Below are 16,608 nucleotides of genomic sequence, written 5' to 3' on the forward strand. Positions count from 1 at the left end.
TTTTGTCCATTTACTATCTTTATTTTTCTTTATTTGAACTAAAAAATGGTGATTTTCTTGAGTCAAAATGAGAGTACCCCTAAAAAATTTTTAAGAAAAAAAGCACTGACTAATACTATTATCTCAACACATTTATAAAGAGACTGTGAAAAAATGTTTTGTTTTGTTTTGTTTTGTTCTGAAAGCCCGATGCCTTGGGCTTCTTCGTTTACCAGTTCGTTACGCGTTCCGCTAGGATACCACCGCTGGCATTTACGACCAGATCCCTCAGGGGGCACTGCATCCCAAGCCGCGCAGGACCGGCTCCGGCTCCGGGCCAGACGGCGCTCCGAGGGGGCGGGCCCGGCTGCGTGCTTGGCGCTGGAGGTGGGAGGGCTGTTTTAAAGGCAGGGGCGGGGGGCGGGTCCGATTCGATGCTTGCCGCGCTCCCTCCGCAGAGCATGGCTTGGCTAAGCTGGCTGCTGCGGATCCGAGCGCTGCTTGCAACCTTCGCCGCTTCTTCTTGCAGGGCCCTGAGCGGCGCTTTCCATCGGTGCGCGGCCAGGCAGCGCTTTCCCCGAATGCCCATGGCTCTGGCGGGTCCCCTCCTGTTCCGCATCGGGTGAGTTTGGAGACCCGGAGAGGACTCTGCGGCTGGATCCTTCTGGTCCGAGGAGGACGAGATCATTTCTCTGATCCGTCGGGTGCTGCAAATGGGGAAGTCTTGCCGAGGTTACTAGGGGGAGGCCTGGTGTGTTTTTAAGGGGTCCCAACGGTTGTATTGTTAGCAGAAGGAGATGTCTAGAGCAAAGGTTGCATGCGGGGGGGGGCATCTGGTTTGGGGGGATCTGTTTGCCTGCTTAGATCTTGCTTCATAATTGAGTGGGAAGAGGATCTGTTAAGATGGGGCGGGGGGAAAGAGCGGGTATGTGCGTGCGCGCGCTGCGCGCTCCTAGATGTAACGATGAATTTTGCAAGTGGAATGTTAATATGATTTGGTGGCGATGTTAACGGGCAGCGAGGGTTGTGCGGTTTTTAAGATAAGGCAGGTTGCTTTTGGTACGAGGGGAAGCCGGGCTGTACGGATCCGGGAGGGGGGGGGCGCCTGTCGATTTGGGGGACTAGATAGAACAGTCGTGGACCAAAGTACCATTAGCCCAGGTATAAGAGTGTAGTACGCGAAGGAATTTCCTGTGCGATTCTGCGGGAGGTTAATCAAGGGAAGCTTTGAAACGCTAGAGTTGAAAGTGCCGTCGAGAGGCGGCGCGTATTTGCATTGGCTGTAGGATCGGTGCCTGCCTCTCTGGAACCCGGTAAATTAATTGCTTTTGGAAGGGAGAGATTTCAGTTGCATGCATTTCATCAGAGGAATATCTACGGAGCCTTAATATGCATGCATGCACACGTGCACTGTTAAGAAATAGCCCTGCAGAAGTATATATATTGAAATCGGTGAAAGTGCGTGGAAGGTAGATTTCGGATCTACCGGTAGATCTTTGTGATTTGCAGTAGATCCGTTGTTGCTTGACTATAGCAGCAACAACAAAAATGTTTTTCCCACCCAAATTGGACTGCTGAAGTGAAGAAAGCTAACTAGGGGTGGACTTTGTGTGTGAAAGGACTGTGAACAGAGTTCAGTTCTGGAACAGAAAACAAATGTGCTCTGAGGGGCCTTTTTAATTCTAATGGGGCAGATCCAAATGTGCACATGCAATGCACATTTAAATAGCATGACTTCCCTCAAGGAATTCTGGGAACTTTAGTAAAGGGTGTTGAAAGCTGTTGAGAACTGTAGCTTTGTGATGGGGCGACTATAGTTTCCAATATTCTTTGGGGGGGGGGGGAATGTGCTGCAAATGTGCACTGTATGTACTTTAAATGTGTACTGTAGATCTCCCTAAGGTATATCTTTTGCACCTGGTTTTAGCAGGTAAATCTTGGAGCACTATTTAAAAAGCAGAGACTTACTTAGGTGACGCTAGGGGTTGAAACAGGGACTTATTGTATGCAAAGCATGTTCTCTACAGCTGACTGACAGCTCTTCCCTTTATATACTTCTTCAGGCCTTAACTCTGCCCACCCCTGATCTATGGGACTGTGAGATTTATGTTACAGATATGCATGATATAATGCTAAGAATACCTTTCTGAGGCGTAGGATGCTGCTTGTACTGTGGTGTTTAGTTTTGGTCAGAAATTGTTCTTCGTATTAACTTTGCTTTGGAAAAATCCTGTTCCTGTGATGTGGGACTAACAGATGGACAAGGAAAATAGATAATATTTTTTGCAACCTTATGGTTGCAAAAGAGATTTATGATGTGTATACTTTATGGTTTACTCTGCCTTCAGTTTGCTCCACCACTTGTGTTTGAAGCTGACCACACAAGATGTTAGCCATAATTCTTATGGTTTTTAATGGAATATTTCTGTTTTGATGCATTTCTCCTCAAACCAGCTTCCATCTGATTTGAAAATGGAAGGTGAGGTGTGTACATTCAAGGCAGCCCCTGCACATGTGCAGAGAACAGCTTCATTGAATAGGAGTTTGAAGGGGGTGTTACAAGTGCAGGGAAACAAATTGGGTAATGTTTGTTGGGTGAAGACATCCCCACACCTCCCTGGTGTGTACAGCGATGTGAAAATGAAACTTGAAACACAGGGAGAAAATGACCTGTGTGTGTTTTAAGATACCTGAAGGAGCATCTTCATCCCCCCCCCCCCCATCGTTCAGCCCCGGACCCTGAGGTCCAGCTCCAAGGGCCTTCTGGCAATTCCCTCACTGTGAGAAGTGCGGCTACAGGGGACCAGGCAGAGGGCCTTCTCGGTAGCAACACCCGCCCTGTGGAACATCCTCCCATCAGATGTCAAGGAAATAAACAACGATCTGACTTTTAGAAGACATCTGAAGTCAGCCCTGTTTAGGGATGTTTTTAATGGTTGATGTTTTATCGCTTTATTATTATTATGAATAATAATCTGTTGGGATTATTTATTATTTATACCCCAGAGTGGCTGGGGTATAAATAATAAATTATTATTACTATTATTATTTTATTATCATCATTACCGTATTATGAATTATTGCTAATATGAGCTGACATCCCCTCCTTTCTGCTACATTGGCAATACACTTTTTTTTTTAAATGGAACAGTAAGTAGTTTGGATAACTGGTTTTCAGGGATTACATATAAGATTACTTTGGAGGTGGGCAGAAGCAGTTGCATCTATGCATGTTGGGGATTGGGGAACAGCCGTAGCTCAGTGGTAGAGCATCTGCTTTGCATTCCGAAGCTTCTAGGTTCAATCCCTGGCAGCTCCAGGTAGGTCTGGGGTTGTCCCCCCATCTAAAACCCAGGAGAGCTGTTGGCTGTCGTCGTAAACAAAACTGAGCTAGATGGGTCAGTGGTCTAACTTCGAATGGCACCTTCCTAGATTCCCAAAGAATGTCTGAGTTCTGCACAGCTCTGATCACTTACCTTTAGCTCTGAAGTTTTTCTTTTGTTCTGCATCCTAGTAGATAAAAATGAACAGAGCCTTCCACTGCCACAGCTGCATTTTGCCTGCTTTTCTTGGGAATGATCAGCTGTTTGCAACATCTGACATGTGCGTGATATCCAGAAAGCTCCCTGCTGTTCACAGGAGAGCAGAACGACAGTGGCTGTAGCTTTCTGGGCCCATACAATGCTTGACATGAATGCATATCCCGCAGCTTCTGGAGATTCCCATTCATTCGCTATTGGAAATGCTCTGCCTGTGTTTGTGTGTGTGTGTGTGTGTATTCATTCTTTACAAATCTTTCCATGCTGCTGAGTATGGAGTTACAGAATGGGTCAGAAACTGCAGTCTGCAGGAAGAGAAAGGGTGAGTGGTGATGGTGAGGAAGTGGCACATTAACCAGAAAGGTAGGAAGGGAGAGCACAGAGGCAGAAGGAAAGACTCTTTAGGTTGCTTGAGGAAAAGAACCATGTGCTTTTAGAAACAGAAAGAAGAAAAGGCTTGCAACATCCACCATGTGGGAGATGACTGTAACGCAGGAAAAAGAGGCTTTCCTTTTTCCTATATCTAATAGTAGGTCTTCCAAGTCCTACACTGCTTAGATATTCTGGGGTTTTTTTATTATTATTCAAAGTTATAACAAAACATATTTTTAATGTACACCAGGGATGGAGAACCTGGCTCCTTCTGATTTTTGTTGGACTCCCAACTCCCAGCATGGCGACGGTCAAGGGATGACAGATGTTGTTGTCCAGCAATATGTGGAGGCCACAGATTCTTCATCCCTGATGTACTCGGTGCTAAAAGGTTCTTGCACTGTGACCAGTGGCGTAGCAAGGTCAGGTGGTACCCGGAGCAGAAAATTTCTTGTCACCCCCCCATTGAAATTATTAAAAGGAAAAATAAGATACTTGAGGATCGTGGCAAGCAAGCAGCAGAGTCTTAGAGCCATGCAGAATTCTTTAAAGAGATCTGACATATTTCTTAACTGAGCCCAAAGGCTTTTGGCCCATCCATCTCAATGGTATCTACAGCTGGCAGCTGTTACCCAGTGTTTCCGATGGAGGTGCTTCCACGCCCTACTTGGAAGTGTTGGGGATTGGTGTCCGGGGCTGTTTGCATGCTGTGCATGTGCTCTGCCCCTGAACAACAGCCCTTCCCCTTAGATACTTCCTCATCCATATCCAAATTTGGCACCCTCTCAAAGGAGATGATTTTACTAAAAGTGTTTGAGGCGTTGGTGGTGTGTGACTCGGTTGTAACGGAACAGAGGTCAGCCCTGGAACATGAAAGGAAAATGTGTTGTGAATATGAGAATGCCATCTGCTGAACGGGGACAGTAGAATGCTTCTGGAAAGAAGATTTAATTCCAGGCAAGGACTTTCTCGCTGCTGCTGGCTTCCTACCCCCCCCCCCCCTGTACTGATCCAAGTAAATGTGAAATACCTTTTGTGAACCAGAAAAAAAGATGCTATCATTAAGGGACACTTGAATTGTGCTGTGGTGACATATGCATGTCTCACAGAACTGATGCACTTAACTCTTTGTTGTTGCAGCAAAACTCTGAAGCTAGCTGCTAAAATGTTATTGTGAAGGCTTTGTTAAAATCCTGGACCTGTAATCAAAATATCTCATACAAACATAGGAAACTGCCTTACACAGAGTCGGACCAGTATTGCTCAGTATTACCAAAAGTGCTTATTGCTCAGTATTGCAGCAGCTCTCCAGGGTTTCAGACAGGAAGTCTATCCCAGCCCTTTTTGGAAAAGTCAGGGAATGAACCCGGGGTCTTCTGTACGTGCAAAGTAGATGTTCTACCACTGAGCTGTGGCTCTTCCCTTTTCACTATAAGGTACCATTTTTTGTGCAAGTAGCAGGTACTTCAGAAAATAAATAAATCCACAGGCATCTAGAAATGTAATGCTCTGCCCGGGTAATCAGTTATCAGAAGTATAAGTGAGATCTGCAACAAAATGTTGTAGTATGGGGTGGTGGTATTTAGGTTTCCATTCACTTCATTCCTCACCTGCAAATTTGTACTTATGCAAATCTTGAGGTTCCTCCAAGCTGGCTGATGCCTTTCTCTCTTTTGTGTGGGTGGTTTTGGCTGCCTAAGCAATTATACCCTCAGCTTTCACATCATAATAGTAGGAATGATGCATATATCACTTTTCCTTTGTGCTCTGACCACTTCATGGTATCTTAGTAATCTTTATGATGCTATAAGGCAAGGCAATGTTATTAATACTCATACTACAAGTATTAAGGGGAGCTTAAGACTGTGATGGGCTTATCTTGGCATTCTTCCAAGCAAAAACTTATATTTTGGGGGTGAGGGGATCACTGGAGCCAGAGTAAGTGGTAATGTGTATGCAACCTTGATTTTATTTAAAAATCAAAACCCAATCTGTTGCATTCCATAGACAAAGCATAAATAAACCCCTTAGAAGACGGTTTGCTCCCAGGCAGTATAGGATTGTAGTAAAAAAGAGAAGGTCACATGATTATGAATATTTCATTAGATTTAACTCAAAAGTTTGTATTAAAGTTAGCTAGACTTACATCTTCTTTTGCTTCCTTGATGTAATTGTGCACAACCCTGCTAATGAATTTCTCAAATGCAATGCTTTCATTTTCAGCCAATTCTTGAATGCCTGGCAGTTCTAGTTCTTCATTTCATATACTAATTAGTTTATTGACATGATCAGGCAGCAGGCATGACCTTTCAGAACATAGCATTCTATTCAACGATGACAAAGAGTGCTGAACTATATGGTGCTTGTGTTGGGAAACTGCCAGATAAGAAGTCCTACTTAACTTGGTTCATTCCAGGAAACATAGCAATAAGACAGAGTCAGAATGTCCCCCCCCCCCGCCCCCGGAAAAAAGGCACCGCTGTATCTGACAGATGGATTTGGGAATCTCCTGCTGCTGTAAAGAGATACCAACTGGAAAGCCTTGGCCTTGCATGTTAATGCAATGAATTCTATGGAGTGGCAGGACAGGTTGTGCCTGCCTGCTCTTAAAGGAGGGCGTGTGCACATGTGGCCCTAGAGACATTCACACAGGCCCACAATCTGACTTCTTCAGTACTGGGAATCAGTGTAATAAAGTCTTGAGCCACTATAATAGATGCCTGCTCATTTCTGAACCTGCCCAGCAGCTGAGAACACCACAGTGAACCTACTTGGGATGCCCCTTACTTTAGAGAGAACCAGTCCAGGAGACTGGTCCAGGAGAATTGCATAGGGCCTAAGACCTATTACTGTTTCTGCAGCAGTGTCCCTGCCTCCATCACCCTATCAGCATGATAGGGGAGAAGATATTGGAGCACGCCAAATCATTTCCCAAGCATAGGCACAGAAAATAGTAGATCTAGCTGATCATGGAGACTTGCATGCCATTGCTTGTTACGGTGCTTGTTTATTACGATTGTACAATGAGAAGATCATTGTATAATCTTTCAAGGTTATGACTGTCATAAAGGGACCTGTAGTTCTGTCACTAACCTACTAGAGGAAAGACTTTTGTCACTGTCCCCTTACTTGTAGAACTTCCTCCAAGAGGAGATCTCCTTGCCATCTTTGTTTAAGAACCAGGTGAGGCCTATCTTGTTTACTGGGGCTTTTGCTGAATTAAATTGTTCTTGTTGAACTTTTACTTCTGGTTTTTCTTTGGGGCTAGGGTTGGTCAGCCAACTGCTGAGTCACTGCTGCTTTTATTGGTCTCTCTGTCTTCTGGCATGCTTTTGGAATTCATCTCTTGCTTGATTTATTTCTTTTTGATTATACTGGTGTCGTTAGGAGGCTTTATTAAGCTGCCTTGGATGCCAGCTTAGGGCAGTAAAAGTGGTATACAATTCCTCTTCACCCCAGTAAATCAATCATTCAACAGGTGACTATTTACACAAGCATGTTCTTGATTGTGGCCAAATAATGAGCTGTCATTTGATTGGTGACTCAAGCCTACTTAATTTAATTATAAATATGCTACATGGTGGGAAAGCATAGAAGTACTCTAGACACCTGGTATTATCTGAGCAGGCTTGGGATGAAGATGTCGCTATACACTTCACAAGAGTGAGAAGTCCAAGGAATGACACCCCGGAGGAAAAAAGTTTTCCCAAGCAGTTTTATCAAGAAGCACTGGGTTAAGCGTTCCTCAAAAAGCCTTAGGAACTATTTTTTATTTGTATGGTTGCTTTCCCTTTCTTCATTTTCCTCTTTAGCAAAGTTTCCCCAATCATGTTTATGCCACAGAAGAAAATAGACAGGTATTTGCATGTTTTCTGCTGTGGAGCAGATTGCAACTTGTGGGGGATGAGGGTGGCTGGGGAATTTAGACTGGAGAAAATCAGTGTTCTGGGATGGAGTGTTAAATCCCACTTCTGCAATCCAATTTGGGCAGGGTAGCCAGATTTGAGAGGACAGGGTTCCTATCCCTTTGTGTGTAGTAGAGGAAATTTAAGCACGTTGTAGCTTCTACACCTGCTGAAATTCCCTCTTCTATAGAACTCTTAAAAGTGCAGGAGTCCTGTCCTCTCCCCCCTTCCTCTGGCCATTCAAAATATTTGCGGCCTTCTGGCTGCTTTTAGGTTACAATTAAAACAGCCAGAGATCCAATTGCAGATGGTTTATGTCCTTGTTTTAGTCCTGACAAAGCCCTGGAAATCTGTCTTTCCTTATAGCTGATAAGATTCTGGATTTTGCAACTCTGCTCCATAGCATGTGGTTTTTAAATCTGAACCACCAATGCTCTGCTTTGCAAATACTGTATTTTGTTGTCTGCAGCTATTATACTAGGGGGCCCAGCTACCGTATTTTTCGCCCCATAGGACACACCGGCCCATAAGACGCACCTAGTTTTTTTTTTGGGGGGGGGGGATAAAGAAAAAAAAATATTTCCCCCCCCAGGTGCGGGGCTGGGGCGGGGGAAGCCCGAGCTTCCCCCAACCCCAACCCCAGCCCCCAGAACAGGCTGCTGTCCGCTAGCCATGGGAGAGCTGCGTGACTTCGCACGGCTCTCCCACGGCTAGCGGAGCGCTGCGCGAAGCCCCAAGCTTGGGGCGTGCTGAGCTGGGTGCTGGGTGCAGGCAAGCTCTCTGCTAGCTGCGTCTCCCACGGCTAGCGGATAGCTTCCTGAAGCCTGGAGAGTGAGAGGGATCGGTGCGCACTCCAGGCTTCAGCGAAAGCCTGCATTCACCCCATAGGACGCACACACATTTCCCCTTCATTTTTGGAGGGGAAAAGGTGCGTCCTATAGGGCGAAAAATACAGTACATGTTGCAAATGCTTCTGATGAAGCCCCCTGACTGAGTACTTTAATATGAAGCAGCCTTAGGAAATTATAGTTTTAAGAAGTGGTGTGACAGTACCCTAAGGTGCTTTTCTTCTGTGGGATACCAGATGTGAATTTATTTACAAGGCTAAATCACATGGCTAAGCTTCAACAGACACAAGGAGGCAGGTGTTAGGCATTTTATAGTATATTCATACACTCATGGACACACAATTTGCAGCCCAGTCTTGAAATCTGTTTACCAAAAGTGAGACTGACTGGGTTCCTTCCAGCTTTCTTTATAGATAGCGTACTTAGGATGTTACTTTTACTTCTGCAGTTTTTGTATTAAAAGCCTGGGGTAAGTTTTCTCGGGGGGTTTCCAGACTGTCACAATTTTTGGTTGAGATTCAGTCAACATACCAGCTAATTAGGGTTGTGCAATTACAGTTGATAGGAAGGTCTTGCACAACAAATCGGCTTCCCCAAAAGATCTAACTTCCTGCAATAAGGCACGTGGCGAGAAAATTCCCTGGAAAGCGTGGGATAGCACTGACTTTGACACACCACCATATAACCTCCCCACAAACAAATCATGAGGGACGCTCACTATAATAGCCAACATTGCATAAAACCTCCCTGCATAAAAACAGGGTGACTTTTCAGTGAACACTTCAGAAGCACCCCTAGTTGCCCGAAAGGCACCGTTTCAATAAAACATTGCTGCAGGAAGGAAATGCATCCAGTCTGCATGTTTTGCTTGTGCCTCCATGACCTGAAAAACAGAATTGTCTGAACAAGCCTCCTTAGCACACCATTGTGTATCTCCCCTGCCTTTATGTTCCCTGGCCTCCTTCTTCTCTCTTCCACTCTTCCCCTTCTCCCTTTCCATAATTAAAGCCTGAAATATTATTAGTAGTGTGGAAGTAGTCTTTGAAGTTCGGCACAGTGAGTGCCTTGGGCTGATGTAAATAACTCTGAATACAAAACTTGAGCCTCTGTGACATTTAAGTCCTTGGAAATAGGGCTTAGCTCTGCGTACACATTACCATTTACTCTGGCTCCAGTGTGCTCCCACTGCTGTTGTTTGAAGCCAGGTATACATTATGTTAGCCATAGCCACAAGCCTTAAGTATCCTGTAGTTTTTGCTCCTGTCTGATGCACTTTCTTTCAAAGCAGCCCCTATCCAATTTGGAAACGTAAGCTGAGGCACGCACATTATCACTGCAGCCATTGTGCAGGCACAGATGACAGCTTCAGCGAGTTGGAGTTCATTGTGGGAAAACAAATTGGGTAATGTACATCAGGTGAAGGCCACCCCAACCCATCTTTATTGTGTACAGCAATGTAAAAAAGCAACTTGAAACACTCTGCGGGGAAACAACCGTGGTGTGTTTTAAGCCACTAATGTGTACTTAGCCTTAGATCACAGGGAGAGGGGCAGGGTCAAAAAGCTGATTTTGGGCTCTCCATATCTCAGGATGCTGTGCTCACACAGGGTTGTTTGAAGGATGGCTAACCTTTGCCTCTACCTGATGTTGTTGGACTACAACTCAGACTTTCCTAACCACTGGCACTCTGGCTGGGGCTGATGAGAGCTGGCGTCCGAAACATCTGGAGGAAACAGCTTGCCTGTTTTCAACTTAATAAAAGGGCTAGGGGGAAGACTATATGTACTGCCGTATTCAGTGTTGCAACCACCACCTCCTCAACTTGTCCTTGGAGGAAGCGCAGGAGTAAAAGGGGGGTAGGGTGGGGAGAATTATATGCTGCCTTGTAACTCAGTTGACAGGGTAGATTGCAAGAAGAAGGAGGAGGAGGAGGAGGAGGAGGAACACATTGAAATACAATAAAGCAGATCCTCAATAACACACATAAAAGCAGTATGTATAAAAACGATGTCAAACATTAAACAAATTAGACCTGGAACTCATAAAAGGGTCTTTGAAGGGAAGAAATGTACTTTGAATGTGCCTCAAAGTGTGTACACTTAAGAGCTCCTTCCTTCAGTAATAAAGAACCAACACTTGAACCGCTTGCAGCACCACTTACTCTGGAAATTACACACTGGTGAGACTGCTAGCTGTCTTTCTCTGAAAAAAACAAAACCCCCAAACATTAGAAAGCATATTTCTGCGTGTCTTGTTGCCAAGGTACCCAGCTTGCATTGTTGGTTGTCTGCCAGGCTGCTGGAATTTCATCTAATGCTTTTAAATGCTTAACGTGGAGGGACTTTGCTCCTTCTGACTCGTCTTTCTCTAAAGTCAATAAGGTGTTGGGGGTGGGGGAGAATGAGAGAATGAGCCTTTTGATCCTAATCTTCTGTGTGTTTGGACTTTTGGAGGTTCAGTGCAAAGACCTCAGGCAGTGAGGGGGAAATAGAGTGGAACGAAAGATTCTCCCTAGTCTGCTAGAAACATTTCCAGGGAGCAATTTTGATTTGTGCTCTGTGCAGGACAGTGGGGCTGAAGAAAGATAAGCCCAAGCTTGTCATCAGTGCAGTAGGCCGGATGGTTTGAAGCTGCAGTGTTGGCTGATCAAGATGCTGACTGTGTCGCTGTCGCCTGCTTAATTGCTGTCAAATGCCATTGCACTGCAGTGAACAGGCTCCTTGAGGGGGGCTATTGCTGACAGTTCTCGGGTGCAGCGTTATTCTTTATTATTTTGGAATCGAGAGGGGGGAAAGATTACAGTTCTTATGCTATGTTATACAAAAATATACGCTAATCAAACAAAAATACTAAATAATAACAAGAGATATTACACCCATGTGACTTCACTCCCCCCACTACTCGACATTCTTTATTCTTTAACATCTTATTGACGTTGCATCTTATATATCTTATCCCTGATATTCCTAGTATATTAATTTTATTTAATTCTACTTTACATACTTAATCTATGCATATCAACATGGTCTCCTTAGAGCAGTGTTTTTTTATATAATCCTCAAAACATTGCCATTCCGATTTTAGTTTCTGATTTGTCTGATGTCTTATGGCTGCTGGTAACTTCGCCATTTCTATAAATTCACACAATTTACATATCCAGTCTTCCTTTGTGGGGATACTATCTCCTTTCCAGTTTTTTGCAAGTTATAGTCTGACTGCGGCTGTGGCATATAAAAATAGTATTTTCTTATCTTGTGGGATATCCTTTCCTACAATACCCAATAAAGTACGCCTCTGGCTTCTTTTCTATAGAGGTTTTAAACATCTTTTTTAACTCTTCATGAATACATCCTCAGAATCTTTTGACTTTTTCGCAGCCCCACCATACATGAAGCATAGTCCCCTCCATGTTATTACATTTCCAACATAAATTGGATTTTAACTTATATATCTTGGTGAGTTTGGAAGGCGTCATGTACCACCTATAAAACATTTTCATTAGGTTTTCTTTAATGGCATAACAGGCAGTAAACCTAATATCCGACCTCAAGAGCCTTTCCCACTGATCTATCTGTATTGTATGGCCAGTGTCTTGGGCCTATTTGACCATTACTTCTTTTATTTCTTCATCTTTTAGGTCCTATTCCAATATCAAATCATAAGTTCTGGATAATACTTTCTTATTGTTTTTTAATAATACTTTTTGTAGTTAAGATTCTTCTTTCCCAAAACTTGTTTTTTATCCAAGTTAAAAGCGTTATTCTTGCCATGCTGTTTCGTGTGTTTAAGCAGCTCTTGAGTTTAACAGTGGAGATACTGTGTTCCATCGGTACAGGTGGGGGCTTTTTAATTCTACAAAGGGCTTTGCTTTGGTTTTTCTCCCACCCACTTGCTTAAGCTGCCTTCCCATCTGCATGTACTCCGTACCATTAAACACTGCAGCTTCTGTCAATTTGGGGAAATGTACGTCTTAGAAATGCAACCTTTGCTTTGAGAGTCAGGGGTTCAAGTTTCAGATATTGGGTGAAGAGGGAGACATCTGTGACAGCAGAGCAAGATTCTCAGCTTTCTGGGATGTAGTCACGATCAAATTAAATGGCAAGATAGTATTTTTGAGGCCATACGTTTTTATACTTCCTAATAGCCATAGCAATGTTTTAACATGGATCCAATAGTAAATCTCACACTGTTTCTTTTTAAACGCAGGGTGTTATGTCTTTCACATGCTTATAATAGCATAGATTTAATAGTTTATAATGGCGGTCACCTTGTGATGCAGCCAGTGAGTTGGTTATAAATATAGATGTTCCTGAGGAATAATTGCAGAGGGCAGTGCCCACCCCACCCTAAATGGCTCCATTGGTGTAAATTACTAATGCAAAATTAGAGGCCAGGTGGTGATGGTGACAGACATTGCAGTTTCAGTCCTTCCTCCCTGGCTGTAGGGCTCAAAGCACTATGATGTTTGGGCTCCCCACAATTTCGTGCTGGGCTTTTAATTACTTTCTTGCCTCTGTAGAGGGCCTCATGCCTTCAACATTTGAGGCTAGGAACCTGGTGTATTTTCCCCAGTCTATTGTTAATGCTGTGTAAGCGCAAAAAAGAAAAAGGGAGAAAAAGTATACATTTTAAATATGGATTGTGAGAAAGTGCAGTTCCATTGAAATGGGTGGGTCATAAGCACACTTACTTTTCATTTTATGTATTTTAAAAATAGATTCATACCCCACCTTTCCGGGCAAACATAAACTCTCAAGGAGGGCTTACAAGAATTCTAGTGCATCTAACGGCTGCTCATGCATCCAGTTTTATCACGCTGCCCACATGATGTTGTCACCATCATCAAATTGCCAGCCTGTACTTTTTAAAATCCCCATTTCCTCTTTTTGCAGAAAACTCTTATAGTGAACATGACCTGCTGGACATCTGAGGCCACTGCTGGTGTGGAAATATGCTAAGGCATTTTTGCGGGTGGGCAGATCTGTGGTGGTGATTTAGTGGGTGGTTTCTATCACCACACTCAAACTTTTGCTTGCTCCTCACCTGAACAAAACCTTGCTATTCTGTATCTGGCAGCCTTAAAGATACGAGTGCATCTTTTCTCACCCATTGGTGCAGGCTAAAGCACCCAGGTCAGAGGAACTATTCTGTCAAGAACTCTACATATTGCAACCTTGTATGACCAATATGAGGAGAGTTTGTGCATACTTAATTTTGGTTCGCTGGTATCAGTTGACTGCCTGTTGTTTTAGCACTGGCCTGATTTTCACACACAAACAAATTGCACAGTGGTAAAGAGTAGGCATGGAAAATTTTGCTTTGGGTTTTGAGAAAGAGAAAATTCTGCGGAAATCAGTATCACAAGTTCCACTAGAAACTGCTGCAGCAGTTGGCACAAACTTCCGTAGATTGTTAAATGCTGGTTTCAGCTTGCCTCCTAAAGGCAGTTAGTTACTCTTACCTCTTTCCTTTTGGTGAAGAGGTTTCTGTTCTGGCAAATGGTACACATTTCAATGATCTTGGCCTAAGAATTATTACTATTATTTAATCTCTTTTTAGCCTCTGTTTTGTTCGCAGTATGCAAAGAATGTGTTGGCATTATCCCTTGATTGCAGTGTAGCATAAGTGCGCAATTTACATTCCTCCCATCGGACATAGCTTAGGAGATGGTGTTTAAATCCACCCTTCTGGCTGTCATCAGACATATGAAGAAAGACACACTGACATGGTAATCCCAGAGTGAACTGTGCATTCTTATATATTTACCATGGCTTGATGTGTGTCTTCTGCCCTGCCCACGTGCATTGATCTGGCCTTCATTTCCACCTTTGGTTTCTGTTCGAGCCTGTGGGGTTTGGAGGTGGGTGGCAGCCCTTCACAGCAGGGACAGTGTGTTCACTTTATAATCCTACATCTAGTTAGCCATCTGTTTCATTAGCATCATGCGTAAGTTCCTCCCTCCCAGCCTGTTCTGCCACGTCTGTTTTCTGTGCTACAGAAAGGGACTTGGTTAGGAACATAAGTGGAGCTCTGCTGCATCAGACCAAGGGTCCATCTAGGTTTAGCTTCTAGGTTTAGCCAAGGGCTTCTAACAAGCCCTTAAGCAGGGCATGAGGGCAATAAGGAGCTCCCTCCATCTTTGTTGCTCCTCAGCAGCTGATATCCAGTGGTATTCTGTCTCTGAAATGGAGGTCTTATTTAGCTATCTTTTGACAAATCTTATTTTAAACCCACCTAATCCAGGGCCCATCACATATGCCCCAAGACAGTAAGTTATAATAATACTGCTAAAAATGGGAAAGGTAAAGGATCACTGACAGTTAAGTCCAGTCACAGATGACTCTGGGGTTGCGGTGCTCATCTCGCTTTACAGACCGAGGGAGCTGGCGTTTGTCCGCTCTGCAGACAGTTTTTCCAGGTCATGTGGCCAGCATGACTAAGCCGCTTCTGGCGCAACGAACACCGAAACCAGAGCAGTGCACGGAAATGCTGTTTACCTTCCCGCCGGAGCGGTACCTATTTATTAACTTGCACTTTTTGGCATGCTTTTGAACTGCTGGGTTGGCAGGAGCAGGGACCAAGCAATAGGAGCTCACCCCATTGCGGGGATTCAAATCGCCAACCTTCTGATTGGTTTAGACCACAGCACCCCCCTCTCTTCAAAGGGAGCATACATAGGATTCCTAGGAGGTCTCCCCTCTGTGCACACACCAGACCCACAACACCTTGTTGTTCTAACCGCTGCCTACAGACCCTTCAATGAATAACTTCCTTCTGCCACCATGTTGACCTCCATCTGTCTCAAGAGTCAATGGCATGTGCCTCTTGGGGTGGAGTCAAACTGCTGGAGAATCACAGTGCCTTAAATCCATCCCAACAATACTGTAGCAGCAAGTAGAAGATAATGCGGTAATGCTTAGTAATCATATTGTATCAATAGTGGTGTTTAGATCAGCACAGATATGAGTGATTTATTTGCAAAAGGTATAACAGATGTGGGTTGCTAAGTGATCAATACAGTTCTCATTGTGATCTGCCTGAAGGAAGCCCTGCCCCGCCTCCCGACTATCACTCAAAGCAGTTCTGCTGCCTTTGCAGACTCAGCGGTGGAAGAAACATGTCTTTTTCTCTCCTTCCATCTCTGCGGAAGGGTAGGCTGTGTAATGAGTTCTAGACCCTGCTTAGTGTTACGGGAATGTTATTTGCTTCCAGAAAAAAAGCAGTTTGCAGATAATACAGAAATGAGCACTAAACCTGCACTATGATCCATTATTGTTCTGGAAGTGGCTTTTACGTCATGTGAAAGCTCAGATATAATGTAGAAATCAACAGTTAGGGAAACGTCAGGAATAAACTGGATTAAACTGCAGCCTTACGTTTCCTTTGGATAAGGAATACTGGAGACTTATGGTGCCCTCTCATCAGTGTTTGTGTTACTTACAAATGCATAAGCAGAGCACACGGGGTCTCCTGCAATGCAGGAGATCTTCTCAGAGTGAGAGAGACGCTTCACTTTCAGTCGACTTGCAACTCTCCCTGTCCTTCTCTAAATTTAAAATACTGTCAAGCTGTCTTTCTCTCACACAATCTGCCAAGCACTTGGCTTGGATCCAGTCCCTCCAGATGTGCTTCATATGTAGGGAATCATCCACAGCCATTAAAGCAAGGCTAAGGAACCTGTAGCCATCCAGTTGTGGTTGGACTTCCTGACCACTGAGCATGCTGGCTGTGGGGACTGATAGGAATCTAACAGCACCCGGAGGGCCATCAGTTCCCATCCCCTCCATTAAGGCAATGATATCATTGGTGTTCACTATTTGACAAAACAACCAGGCACTGTAGTCAAGTGAAAAATATGGTGATTCAAAGGAATTGAGCCTGGGCAAGTTCATAAAAGCAACTTGTTCTCAGAAAGGGTGTCTTGGTCTCCAGTCTAGGTCCAGGCAGCTTGTAGCTCTTCCTGGA

The 16,608-nt window shown here is 44.2% G+C and overlaps 2 protein-coding genes across 4 annotated transcripts in view; one reads left to right on the plus strand and one right to left on the minus strand.

The window, feature by feature from the left end:
• Window positions 1–10,558, minus strand: part of CATIP (ciliogenesis associated TTC17 interacting protein) — a 29,575-nt gene extending 19,017 nt beyond the window's left edge. The window contains exons 1-3 of the mRNA XM_083748197.1: window positions 10,138–10,558; window positions 8,749–9,915; window positions 5,501–8,285 (exon numbers count right to left, since the gene is read on the minus strand). The gene's annotated coding sequence lies outside the window, so the exon portion shown is untranslated. The remainder of the gene's footprint in view (window positions 1–5,500; window positions 8,286–8,748; window positions 9,916–10,137) is intronic.
• The window catches only part of LOC310848850 (putative hydrolase PNKD), a 35,002-nt gene that overhangs the window by 109 nt on the left and 18,285 nt on the right, over window positions 1–16,608 (plus strand). The window contains exon 2 of one of the 3 annotated variants that reach the window (XM_083748397.1): window positions 509–601. In XM_083748397.1, the coding sequence (XP_083604523.1) occupies window positions 561–601 (41 nt within the window). In that variant the 5' untranslated portion in view covers window positions 509–560. Of the gene's footprint in view, window positions 1–397; window positions 602–968; window positions 1,025–16,608 lie in introns of those variants that run through there. The other 2 variants (XM_083748396.1, XM_083748398.1) reach the window with 2 other exon arrangements.

Source organism: Podarcis gaigeae (genome assembly GCF_964106915.1).
Source record: "Podarcis gaigeae genome assembly, chromosome: 1".
Classification (NCBI taxonomy): domain Eukaryota; kingdom Metazoa; phylum Chordata; class Lepidosauria; order Squamata; family Lacertidae; genus Podarcis; species Podarcis gaigeae.